Source organism: Acyrthosiphon pisum, chromosome X (genome assembly GCF_005508785.2).
Source record: "Acyrthosiphon pisum isolate AL4f chromosome X, pea_aphid_22Mar2018_4r6ur, whole genome shotgun sequence".
NCBI lineage: Eukaryota > Metazoa > Arthropoda > Insecta > Hemiptera > Aphididae > Acyrthosiphon > Acyrthosiphon pisum.
In genome coordinates this window covers 89,885,449-89,900,195 of record NC_042493.1, presented here as the reverse complement: position 1 = coordinate 89,900,195, position 14,747 = coordinate 89,885,449, and the positions used below count along the sequence as shown (strand labels likewise).

At 28.6% G+C, this 14,747-nt stretch overlaps 1 protein-coding gene across 2 annotated transcripts; it reads left to right on the top strand.

Moving 5' to 3' along the window:
• Positions 1–2,239: 2,239 nt before the first annotated feature.
• Positions 2,240–8,831, top strand: LOC100160839 (serine/threonine-protein kinase 26). 2 transcript variants are annotated; one of them, XM_029491096.1, is made up of 10 exons: positions 2,240–2,408; positions 5,442–5,666; positions 5,742–5,907; positions 5,969–6,126; positions 6,193–6,378; positions 6,454–6,599; positions 6,720–6,924; positions 7,098–7,304; positions 7,726–7,919; positions 7,995–8,831. In XM_029491096.1, exons 1-10 carry the CDS (start codon positions 2,385–2,387, stop codon positions 8,005–8,007), a joined length of 1,524 nt encoding a protein of 507 aa, XP_029346956.1. In that variant the 5' UTR covers positions 2,240–2,384; the 3' UTR covers positions 8,008–8,831. The 2 variants fall into 2 exon arrangements, with proteins under 2 accessions (XP_029346956.1, XP_001948516.2); XM_001948481.5 differs by having other exon boundaries at positions 2,382–3,034.
• The last annotated feature ends 5,916 nt before the right edge of the window (positions 8,832–14,747 follow it).

Sequence of the window (14,747 nt, the reverse complement as noted above, 5' to 3'; positions counted from 1 at the left end):
CAAGAAAACAAGAAAACATTTTTAATGAATTTTTTTTTTTAACTATCCATTTCATTTGAGGATTAATGGAACAAAAGTCAATATGAAAATCATACTGTATATTGTATGCAGTAAAAAAGTTTTTTGGATTTTGTCGAATTATAAAAACTTGATAATACATTTCATAGTAATATCACAGAATAGATTAAATTTAATCTATTCTGTGCCCTGTGGTAATATAATTGTATATTTACCGTCGTACGTTGCAAGCTTTCATCGCCCCTGTAAATATTTGAAGTTATAATATTTTAAACTAAGCATTACTATTAAACTATTAACTTTAAGTAAATTTCTTTTTTATAGTTGTTAATAATCATTTTTTTTAATTAGTAGAACAATTAAAAATACTAATTCTTTTTTTCTGTAGGTAAATAAATATAAGAGTTTTGAAATAATTTAATAAACATTGTTTTATTTACTAAAATTAGTTGGTCATTATTAAAATTGTTAATTTTAATTATTGAGTTTAGGTAGATAGTAAAATTAAAGACGTAAATAAATAATAATTTTCTAGGGGGCCAGAAATTTTAACTGCGTATAAGAGCCTACAATACTTTAATCCACCACTGATAGCCAATGAGTGAACACGAATTACGCTGACCAAGAAAGGTTATTCCGCCGTTTTATATTATAATATTCTATCAGTTTTGAATTATTTCCGATAATAAATTATAAAAAAAAATAAAATATTTTAATTAATTACGCGATATACCTAGGTACATATTATATAATTAGGTGTTCCGAAAAGGTCAAGTTATATAACGAATTAATTTAATTAGCTATTAGTGATGAACTCAGAAATTAATTTTCAAGTAGTAGTCATTGCTATAATGCTCTATCGACTTTAATTGATAAAAAAAAGTTTGAACAATAGATATAAATATATAATAATATATTATTCACGGTACAAAGTAATCGCAGAGGGGATCCCTAATTACGAATTTGATAAAGATGTGAATCCTGTAAATTTACCAGGGAGATTTTTACCTATAAAATAATTTACTGTAAATTTCATTGATTTTTTTTTTACTGATTAATTATTTTTTATCCAAAAAAATCTTGTGTGGCCCCTTACATCAAAAAATGCAATTGTACCTAAATTTTTAATCTTTTTAATTAACTGATAACACTAATTGTACTAATCATATTTTCTATTTTCTCGACACTGTACATAAAGTAATAGTTATGAGTAAATTAATATAAATGTTTTGACTTTTGAAAAAAAAATAAAGAAAAATATGTTAATTTTGATAATTTAATTTTAATTACTTATTAATTGTACTATGAACAATTAAATATTCATAATATTATTTACTGATACAGAACAATAGATCCATTGTTAGTTCTTTATTGTTATTATCAGAAAGAACTATATTTATCAAGTACCTACCTATACCTACCTACCTCATAATATGTACAACTGCAGAAATAATAAAAATTGTATGTTTAGTTATAAAAGTTATAGCTTTAAGATTTTTTATTCTTTAACCTTCGATTCTACTTCACCATTTTTACCATTATACTGGTAAATTTACCGATATTTTTTTTAAGCAAATTCTCCGTCTCTAGAATTTGTGTTATAGCACAGAATAAAAGTTATAGTTGTATGTACCTAACTGGCATTGATTAGGTATACATAGTCCAGGGCCGGTTGGTATGTATCGGCCCATCGAGATTTTCACTTCTAAGCGACCCATTTACATATTCAGTGGACCAAAATTACGTCTATAATTATTACGAGCTTATATAGGTGGCCACTCGTGTTTTGAACATGAATTTATTTTCACTCACACTCACTTAACCGGCCCGCCGAGATTTTCTCGGTAACTCGCCTAACCAATTTGGCCTTGCGATAGTACTAGGTACCTATGTATAATCAATGGCACTAGGTACCTAGACAATATTGTTATAATATATTTCGTCTGTTAACTTCATAAGTGGTATCCTATATCGTGTTCCGGGAATTTGGACAAATAAACAAATGGATTAATAAACGTGCGCAGTTCCGGTCTACCGCGTTCGCCGGACAACATATTGAGGTTCTACCGTAATAATAATTAACAATAATAATAATATGATGGCGCATATTGTGTGCGCGTGTGTGCGTGTCGGTACGTGTCCGTCCCGTTGTGTGTGCGCCCGTTCTCGCCTCCCGCCGTGTGTGCCGTGTGTTCCGTGTGGCGGTGAACGGCGACAGGTGTAATATCGTCGTAGGCCGGTTAACGCCGAACGCGACAGTCGACGGGCTCTCTCCTCACCCGCCGCCGCGTATCATACAACCTCTTTGCATTCCGGTGAGGTTTGGAATGTAGGTAATAATTGCCGTCGCCGCCGCCGCCGCTGTCATGTACACAACAACAACAGACTGTGTACGTACGGTAACAAATTATTATTATTATTATTATTATTATTATTATAATCGTCACTATCAAAAAGTGAGGTGAAAAAATTAAAAAATCAAATCAAATAAAACTCGAACCGCGATCAGTCGTCGCATTAACTATTGTTACACGGTACGGTATACGACAATAACAATACCTGTAGTTGTTGTATACGCGTCCTTTTTGTCATCGATCTGTCGTCGTGTCGAACGATACACAAACGAAATCGGAAAAATTGTGATCGTTACCAATATTATTGTCGTTCGATATTAACCGTACGTGGTAGACGTGCGTATCGGCGGAGAGCGGTCGCGTCGCGGGCGAAATACTCCGCCGCGGTGAGACGGCGCACCGAGCGCGACAAATGCGACGCGCTCGTCACCGAGACAGCGGACAGCCGAGAGCAGCCGCCGCCGCGGGTCCGTTTTGCCTCGAATGATGTGGCCGAGTCGAAGGTGGCAATTGGACTACCACACAACGACGACCACGGTGTCCACTACCAGGCCATCATCGCGGTACGCTAGCCACTGCCGGGGCGCGTCACAATAACCGTCCGGTCGCTGATTGCACGCACAGGACCCGCATAAATGACCAACGATATGGCTTTCAACGAAGTGAGTGTCCCGTCCGCCGTCTATGTTACCTAGTCTGTACATAGGTGTATCATTTGTCTGTTTCGCCCGACTGGACGCGCTCTCGTCCGCCTCAGTGTGGTGATACTCTCTCGTACAACCCCGTTCAAACAATACTCAATTTTATTATCGTTAGGTTTGCGTATACCCGTTGTACTTACTTAGGCTGTATTGCCCTTAAATCGTACCCTTATTGGTTATTAGGTAGATATAGGTACTTCTTTATCAAATTACGATATTACCTAGGTATTTCAGATTGTTCGAGATTATTCATAGGTGTCATAGATTTCATATTACTATCAATTTATCTACTGGTTGCTTGTATAGTTTACAACTATTAAATAGGTATGTGCTAAATAACAACAGAAACATTTTAACGTTAAAAATTCTGTTTATTACAAAATAATATCACTATAATTTGTAAAGCTCTCACTATCAACTTGTTGTTTTACATGAAATGTAAAAATTTTAACTGTCATATACCTACCTAAGGCACTTACTTAATGTATTATTATATTTTTTTGTCAGTACCTAATCAAGAATTAAAAATGTTATCTTATATTGCATATTTTATTTGGATGATAATAGGTTTAATGTAGATTAAAAGTACCTGCATAATTATAAAATAATTAACATAGAAATAAATAATAGGTATACATTCTGTGTTTTTATCTACCTATATGTTTAAATCAATATCAGTTTTATGTGGTGTATTGTACTTAATATACCTATTATATTATAACATTACATTTACATTACCTAATCAAACATCTACCTTCAAGTTGATTTATACAATTTCTAGATATCATTGAAAATTAATTTAGTCTAAACTTATGCAATTAATGACAATAAATGATAAATATTTGAAACTTATTAAATTCCAGTTAAGACAGAGAAATAATTTTACAATTTTTCTAATAATATTAATTACAGTTTTATTTGTTCTGTCAGTATAACTATATTTTTTTCTAAAAAAAGTAGGCGTTTATATCAATATTTGTTACATAAACTAGTAGGTATTTATTATTGATTTTTTAGATGGTTATGAAACATCAACACATTAAATGATTGCTAAGGCCATAAGGGTAATGGGAGTGTACCTACCAAGGTCATTTATAGGTTTATTTTTGTGTTTTCTTATTGATACAATATTAATAAGACTCATCAATTTTCCTTTTGTATAGGTACTTTTGCTTAGGTATTTTTATCCCTATACTTAAAAGGCCAAACAATTTATAACTGACAGTATGAAAAACTATTCAATCAATTTTTCAATAATGTATGGAAAAAAAATTATATTTACAAAATCTTTGGCTTCAATCATTTTATTTACTTAGTTACCTCATCCTTATACACTAGTGTTAGTAATGTATCTATTACACATAATATATCAATTTATTACAAAATGTTTAAAAAATTCCAACTTGGTTCCTTATTATTCAGAAGACTTAAATTAGGAATTAAAACGTATAAAAGTTTTAACATTTTCAATAGAGTGGCATTTCTGACAAATGTATTTTATGAAATCTTCTGAAGATATGTCCGTTGTTATTATTTATTTATTTATTTATTTATTTATAGGTTCTCGACAAGCATATTATTCATTTTCATTGACATTCTAGAATTTAAAATGTGGAATTAGAAATTCTATAAAAGTATATCTATGATCCCTAAAAATAGATCTAACCGAGTTAATATTAGTTAGCAATAAAAAATAAATTAACCTTTTTAAATACTAATGAATAATTTTATTTACATGTTCAATAACGTACACAATGTAGGTAATAATAGTAAACATCATTATAACTTTCAGTTGTATTTCAATTTTAATGATTAAGTACTGATTATTTTATTATCATATTATTATTGATTCTTTATTTTTCAAAATATAATTAGGCCTATTAAATGTAATTAATTACTTATCTATTAGGTAATATTCATATATTATCAGTACATATCATTAATCACGATTAGTCAGCATTTTGTTGCATAGTTTAATAATATTTACTATTTACTATTTATTAGCTAAATAATTATTTTATAAAACTATAATACAATTTTAGACAAATTACACTAACAACATTTTAAAAACTATTTTAAATATATTCATATTCGTATTTGTAAGTTGTTATTCTGGTTGTTGTTAGGACACTTTTAAAATACAACAAAGAAATGTAAGGTTTAAAAACTTTAAAATATAACACCAGCTTCAATGGCTGATCTTTAAACTTAACTCAATTTTTTTAAGTACTACCTAATATTATTATTTGTGTATTATCAGAAATAAAAATCATCAATTGTATAGGTACACTATACATATTATTTGACCTTATAACATAATACTTTTTACAAATGTTATTTAATGTTTTACCTCGTGTTTTACTTACAGAAAGTCGATCCGGAGCTCATATTTACCAAGCAAGAACGTATTGGAAAAGGCTCATTTGGTGAAGTTTTCAAAGGGATAGACAACCGAACACAACAAATTGTGGCCATTAAAATAATTGACCTAGAAGAGGCTGAAGATGAAATTGAAGACATCCAACAAGAAATCATGGTATTATCTCAATGTGACAGTCCATTTGTCACCAAATATTTTGGTTCCTATTTAAAAGTAAGTTCAAACACCATCCAATAGTAAAAATTGTTAAATAGTAATAACTCAAATGTATTTGTTACTTTACTTTAGGGCACTAAGCTATGGATTATCATGGAATATCTTGGTGGTGGGTCAGCTCTTGATTTAATGAAAGCTGGGAATTTTGAAGAAATGCATATTGCTATAATACTTAGAGAAGTTTTAAAAGGTCTTGATTATTTACATTGTGAACGGAAATTACACAGGGATATTAAAGGTAATTATTAACATTATTAAAAAAATATAATATTTTTATTATCTATTATTCTGTTTTACAGCGGCAAATGTTCTGTTAAGTGAAATTGGTGATGTAAAATTAGCTGATTTTGGTGTTGCCGGTCAATTGACAAATACAACTAGTAAACGGAATACATTTGTTGGTACACCATTTTGGATGGCGCCTGAAGTTATTAAACAATCTGCTTATGATTCAAAGGTTCATTAGTTTTTTTAAAGTGTGACGTTTCGATATGAAAAATTAAAAATTATATTGATTTTATAGGCGGATATTTGGTCATTAGGAATAACAGCTATAGAGTTGGCTAAAGGTGAACCACCCAATTCTGAGCTACATCCAATGAGGGTATTATTTTTGATTCCAAAAAATAATCCTCCTCAATTGACAGGAAACTATACTAAACAATTTAAAGAATTTGTAGAGGCATGTTTAAATAAAGATCCTGAAAATGTAAGCAATTTGATTACTGCTATAACTTTTTTTGAGTATTACATTTTTTATACAAAATAATTTAATATGTTTTAGAGACCAACTGCTAAAGAACTTTTGAAATTTCCATTCATCAGAAAAGCTAAGAAAAGTTCATACTTGGTGGATCTTATTGATCGTTACAAAAAATGGAAATCTCAACGTAATGAAGAAAGCGAGACAGAGTCAGAAAATTCAGATGTGTAATTATGAAAAATATTTTTAATATTGCTAATGCTTTTATTTCTTGCTATATAAATAATATCTTTGATTATATTATTTTAATACTCTTCTGTTTTTTATAATTTTTATTTTTATTTTAGGGAAGATTCTGGTAAAAATGACAGTGATTTAGATGAACCATGGATCATGACTGTTAGAGGACCTAATTCTTTAAAGTTAAACTCCACTCCTGAATCAAGTTCTGCTTCACCATCTCAATTGCTGTCTAAGAAAACTCAACAGAATGGATCATTACAACCGTCTAAAAAGTCATCCAATAACAAATCCAATGTCGTTGAATCAAATGTAATTAATAATTGTTTTGCACTGTTTACTTTTCAATTAAATTAATTGTTGCTAATACCCATCAAATTTGAATAATAATATTATTAATTATTTCTTGACTTAAACTTTTTGGGTACTCTTTTTACAGCTAATGATTAATTTAACACGTAATTTTGGATTTTTTATGAAATTAGTTGATTGTCAGTCATATTCATGGATCCAAAAATTCAGATAAGCGCAATTCAAATTCCAAAGAGATTGAAACAAAACGCAGTGTTACTCGCATGTCAGAACATACGGATAATAAGAAACAACCTGTTCATCCCAAGACTAGCCAGAACCATAACAACTCATGTTGGTCACCGTGTCTTTCCCTTTTAATATTTCCTTTGATATCTGAAGTAAGTTAACAGTTATTGTCGATGGGCGAATAATACTTAATATCTCAAGAAAGTAAAATGTTCAGGGGAGACAAAAATATGAACACATGTTATTAACATGTCATTTACGTTATAATAAGTTACGTCAACATTACAATTAAGTTTTTAATCTCCTTGGATATTATTATTATTAATATTATTATCAAATCATGTGTTATTTTTCGCCTCTTTTTATGTATAAATCACAGAATCCATTTTTTTGAGATACGACATATTGCTTGCCTATCGGTGGTATGTAAATTGCATTATACAGAGTGACGTACTGAGCTTACATAAAATATGCATACAAAACCTTTTCTTTACCTAACCTGACAATTTTTCATATTGCTTACTTTTCTCCCGTCTTTTGTGTGTACATAATTTAATTTAATTTGACTTTTAGTTACAAAAGAGATATCGGTACAAAAACGATGTATCCTATAAGATTGATGCTATTGAAGAGTTGAAAAACTCATTCGAGTTGGCTGAACGTGCAAGCCCAGGCATAAGTGATCAGTTTCTCAGGGAAATGATACACAAATTATTACCATCATTATCAGAACAGAGGATATCCAACATGCTAGATCATATGATAAGGTAGTGCTCCATTATAAATTTAACTATTTGTTTATTTCATAAGTACTTATGAAAATGTTTATATTTATTTTACAGGGACAAACATTGATCACAGCTAAACATATTTTCTTTTCACGTTATTATTTTGTTATAGTATTCTCATAAACGTCCTAGCCAATCAGTTTGATCAGACAATAAATAAATAATTCATCTTTCAAATTAGTTTTTTTATGATTATTATCAATTTTGTTTAATTTTTTTTTCCATTTATGTGTTATACTGTGAGTTTTTAAATTCTAGTTATTATTATTATATTTTTTTTTTTTTTGTTTATAATTTGAACTGTTGTATGATTGATGTGTCATAAATTTGTTTAATTCAAATCCTAAAATGTTTTGTAGGGTATTAGTGTTAAATTTTATGAGGGCAACTCAAATGAATAGTATTAATTATGAACCCTCAGGAACACGCGTTTAACACATTATCATTATTATCATTATTATTATTATTAATATTATATATATATTTTTTTTTACTATGTTAAGTAAATATATATAAAAAAAAATTTTGTTGAAAATTTAGAATATTAATTGAAATTATTTTTATAACATCAGAGTAAATTAAAGAAAAAAATGCTTGTATATTTATTTTTACAAAACCAAATCAATAGATATTTTCTTTACTGCCCACAACCAACTCTATATTGTTGTTAATTATTTCTTCTTTAAATTTAAAATTTTAAGCATGCAATATATAATTATTGTTTAACACAGTATTTAATTTATTAAAATTGGATTATCACATTTTTGTTTATGTGTCATGTTATTTATATAATACTGTAATGTAAAACGAGATATAGTTATAATGTCTGGTTCTATAAAAAAAATGCATGTTAAAAAAAAATACAACATATGCTGGGGAGGCCGAATCCAATACAATTGTCGATTATCTGTATTGAATATTATATATATATATATATTATTGTTTTTGTGAGGGAATGATCCATGAGGTGTGAAAAGCAAATTTCGGGAACATATTTTTGTATACCTTTACATGCCAGCTGAACGTGATTCTTATTTATTTTTCTTATTTTACGTCTTTATTTGTTGACGTTTCAACATTGCCATTGTTTGTCACTTCATTACAATTCACAATTTAAGTCTCTTAACTTTCTCTTGTCAACTCTATTAATTACAAATTAACGAAATATTTTAAAAATGATTTAAAATTTCACAAACTACAAAGTTGTGTCAAGATCAGGGACTAGAACTGAACCTAAAAAAACCAAAATTATTTGGAACCAATACCTTTATTTTTATTTTTATTAAAAATCCAGAACCGAACCGGAACAGTTATTATTTTATATATTATTTTATTTTTGGAAAACCAATACCGGAACCGATACCGATAAATTCAAAAGGTTTCAGTCCCTGGTCAAGATATATATTAATGTCAACAGCAACGGAAACAACACAAAACGATGATGATTAATGAAAATGTGTAAACATCAATAATTATTGAACAATGTCATGTGACAGTCAGATACGAAAATAAGAATAAAACAATACAATGATATTTATAATGTTCTGACATACGATCACTACATTTACATGGTCTTAGAAGAAGATTATAATATAAAATATTATTATTTTAAATTGTGATGATTGCAAACATAATTAGTAATTATATAACCATGGTCAATAGCATATTGACATATAATATATAATATCAATATATAGGTAATATGACGTATTATACTGTACTGTATAATATGATGTGATATCTACGAGAAATTAAAATCTAATAGTTATGGATTTAAAAAACATAATACAGTGATATCATATATCTACCAAAGTTGTAAAATTGTTACATAGATGGACCTTTTTCTTTGGTTATACAATGAAACATTTTTTGAAAATCTTTTAAATTTACATTCTATAGGTAGTTGAGTACCTATACAAATTGAACATTTTATACATTTTCAACTACAAAATAAATTTAATATTTTCTTAATAATGATGAATTTTGTCAAAACTTAAACTTCAAATGCTTATAATATAGTCCCTATGTAACATAAATATTTTTAAATGGCTATAATAAAAACTTATGAGGAACTTGCCAACCTGGTCTTACATATTTTATTTATTTAAGCTTTTAGACATAAGGAAATACTTTTATTTTATTTATAGAAAAAAAAAGTTAAATGTCTAAAAAATAACTCAAAAAGAGTCAAAATAATTTAAAATGTATACCATGTATAGAAATTCAAGTATCGATACGGTTATCCTTTTTTGAATTACAACCAAATAGGAAAATTGTTTGATGAGATATCATTATATGTATTTTGTAATGTAGTCATGTTACAAATAAACGATGGCAGCAGTCGTGTCGTAGTAATGTTCACACAGATCCTCCACTTATGTGGGTTAAAATTTTGTTATTTTACAATAGTTGATGTTGTTAAATTTTAAAATTCATAAATAATATTTGTTAAATTACAATCAACTTTATTTTTTGTTTCAGTAATAACAACTTACTGGGAACCTTACTATTAAATGTTCAAATCCTAGACATAAATATTCAAAATATTATGAATTTTAACTTTAAACGCTTCAATAAAATTAATATGAATTTGGTTTTTCAATATTTTATAATATTGGTAGGTATATAAACAACTTATGAATTATGATCTATGAGGAATCTTGTATCGAATTTTCACATCTTGGTTTAAAAAAATTTAATGATTTTTAACTAAAATCAATTTTTTAATAAATTGAAATCGTTATTTTATAGATGTAGCAACCTACCTAAATATTCAATATTATTAAAATTTGAATACCTACCTACCAATTATTCATAAAAAAAATGCATGTGGCTTAACGAGGAATTTTTTTAATTCCAGTTCCCGAGTTAACTTGTTCTGAATTTTCATATATATATAATACGTATATATTTTAGATTCTGGTAGAACGAAAGGATGTAGGTATTTATTGATTTTACAATGATGTGTGTCTTTTTGTTAAATATTGTCAAAATTCTTACTTAAAACGCTCATATAAAATTTAGTAAAATTTTTTACTAAAAACGCTCTAAAAATGTACTGTGGATTTATGCTCATCATACTATTCATTGCAAAATCAATACGTTCATTGCTCATTTGCTCCACTCAAAATCTAAAATATGCAATTGTAAAAAAATACATACCCAGTGGTATATAGGGGGGTAAACGGGGTATACTTACTTTTCTATATTTTTTTTTGGCGTACCTATACTCTACCTTAGATCATATATATGATATAAACTCTCTACATTAACGACGATACGCAGGTATAATACAGCAGTATGGCCCCGTATACCTACTTGCATAGGCGCAAATTGACTAAATATTTTGGGGGGACTCAAGCCCCCCCCCTCACAATAGGTCATATTGCTTAGTGTCACAGAGTATAAAAATTAGTACTTGTTACTAGATTTTGAACTGGGGGGACTTGACCGACATTTTGGGGGACTAATTCCCCGTAAGTCCTCCCCCTATTTGCACCAATGCCTATTAGAATTTTCAGTGATAGAAAATGAAACAAGATAGGAAAAAAAAGGTTTATGAAAAATACTTATTAGATTATTATAAAAAATTATTAAAATATGTATTATTATTATATTTATTTGATGAATAAGTTATGAATACAGAAAATTTTTTATAAATTTATAATTTTTTGGTTTTAGTTAAATATTTTATATTTTACTAATTATTATAGATACTCTAAAAAATTGTGTGTAGGACGTAGGGCGAGGAATTTCATGTATTTACATATTTTGTGTGGTTAATTTTGTCATATTATGTAAGTAACAAAATACAATTCACAACATTTGGGATCAAAAACCTACTCAACATTTTTAGTTCATAATATTTTAATTATTTTGGTTTTAAAGGCCATAATATATTTTATTTTAAGCCTATATTTAAAATAAAAAGTCATTGTGTGGTTTCATTGTTTTTATGTTTTTCATTGAGTTAGTTGTTAAAAAATACTTGAATATTTGTAAAGTGATGTTATAATATGTCATTAACTAATGTTTTCTTAGGTGACTTCTTTTTTAAACTTGGAAAATCAAACGACGAAATGATCAAATGGCGAAACGTATAGGTTCGTGCAGCTAGGCGTTATATGAAGTGATGTTTCTTACTGTGTAACTGTGCAAGTAACACATTTTCACCGCAAACAACAGAGTTAACTAATTACTAATTAGTCACAACTTTAAGTGATCCATATATGTAGGTACATAATTAAATAAAATTGTATTTTATTCAGAAAAATATAATCGACTAAAAGAAAAATATATCGCAAGGTTATAACTTGTAATTAATGAAATATATTCTTTGATTTCAAACCTTCAATTACGATAAAACTTACCAATATTGTTGCAACCATTACCAACTAGACTCCCTTTTCCTTCGAACAAAAAACTGAGGTTGAAGATCAAAAGATTATTAGTAATAGGTAGGTACCTACATTGAATATTGCATATAATATAAAATATTTTTCTTAATCTTAACATCATAAAACAAAGTCCCTTTTTCAATCTGTATACATGCTTAGATCTTTAAAGCTACGCAACGGATTTTGATGCGGTTATTTTAATTGATAGAGTAATTCAAGAGGAAGGTTTATATGCATATAACATGCATAATATAGAAGAGAAACACCCCCGGGAGGTGCTCAAACAGTCAAACAGGAATTTTGAGGAATTAAAAAAAAAAAAATAATAAATTCTAATTCAAAGTCGGCTGTCTGTCTGTATGGTTATTCACTTAGATCTTTAAAACTACGCAATGGATTTCGATGCGCTTTGTTTTTAATTGATAGAGTGATTCAAGAGGAAGGTTTATATTATATATATGCGTAATATAGACATATATAGTAGAGAAATACTGCCCCTTTTTTGTGTGTACGAGCATATCTCAAAAAGAACTCTACTTATTTTAATACGGTTTTCACTAATAAATCGATCGAGTCACGGGGAAGATTTTCATGTACAATAATTATTTTCCTTGGAGAAATTAATTGGGTGGCCGAAAATAATGACAATTTATGTCTATATATATATATATATGTGTTACAGTGAATGATGTTAACGTGGTAAATGTCGTCATTACCCGGTAAATGACGTAATTTACCTAAAAATTGGTAAATGTTGTAAATGTAGACATTCCCCGGTTATTGACGTTAATCCCCAGTTTAATTGGAGAATGATGTTCAATACATTTATGGGAAGAATTGTATCGAATTTTAAAAAATAGTGTTGACTTTTAATAACTAGTTTGACTTAAAAAAATAATGTTGACTTGAAAAAATTGTGGTTTGAACTTGAAGTGAAACTTTTTTACGCACTCTGCTCTGATAATTTTTTCTTGTTTAAGTTGATCGATACTACCCAGAGGCCGGAGCCGATACGGTATCATCACATTTGTGTCGATGTGAACGATCAGTAATAAGTGTATAGGTCTTACGTACGCGACAAAGCTTGACAATATCTGACTAGCCATAACGCCGATAAGCCAAGTAATAATATGAAATGGTCTATATTAGTTTATTAGTTTATTATTTACGCGTATATTGTATATGCGACGAGTGAGAGTTAGCGTTGTAGTTTTATTTAAAAGCAATATAAAAGTATGAAGAGTAAATTTATAATGCAGCAATCGAAAAAATTATCAACAGTAAAAAGACAGGTGACATTACATTTTATTTTAGTCATGAAGAACACAACAATAATAGATTCAAAAAGTAAAATAGGTAATTAAAAATTGGAACACAAAAAAAAAACGGTACCTAACAATTAACAGAGTTATGCATAAATATGATGCTGTGACAATTGGTGGAAAAGTAAAATTAATTAAACCTATAGTTGAAAATGACTGACGTTTTATACTATATGTCACAGTAAACGAGTTGTTTGAAGTAATTCGTTCGGCACATTTAGCAGTACCCAGTAAGGCATGGTGGTAGAAATAGGATGATGGCTGTGTTAAAAACAAAATATTGCAATGTGACAACGGAGGCATCAATCATTATTAAACAGTATCTATATTCAGTGCCGCAACTACACCGATTTGGGCCCGTGTGTAAATAAAATGAATGGCCCCCTCCTCACTCTTGAAAATTTAAAAATTAATTTTTCCAAATTTGAAAACATACTTTGGAATTTTGAGTTTTTACAAAATAAGGTTAACAGAATTGAAACACGTATAGGTACCTATGTATTTACAAATAAATAAATGTAATAATTTGTAGCCTTTTTTATTCATTTTAAATATAAATAATTATTAAATAATAAATAAATTGAACGTACCATACATTAACAGTCAACTCAAAAATAAATACTGAACAATTCATTTTTCTTGCCTTTTTGTTTGCAAAATTGTCAATTATATTTTCTAGGTTAATATCATTTGTTTGTTGTCTTTCAATATTGAGAAAAGCTATACTTGAAAGTCTTATAAAATCTTAGTTTAATCTATATTTTTAGTCTTATTTTTCTATTTTTAATTTCGGTTATACAACTTATACAGGCTGAAAAAGAAACGTTGATGTATGATAATGTTGTATTGTTGTGTACAAAACAACTATCTATTGTCCAATCTTTATTAATAACTATTATTATAAAAAAATGGTTTTGTTTTTTTCTTTCTATATAATATTTTAAAATGTTTATCTTTGGGCCCCCAATTATGGGTTGGGGCCCTGGGCCCGTGTGTTTGACACACGCAACACACCCGGTTATTGCGGCACTGTCTATATTAAAACAATCAGTGTGTTATTTGAGATTTATCATAATTTACCACAAGTT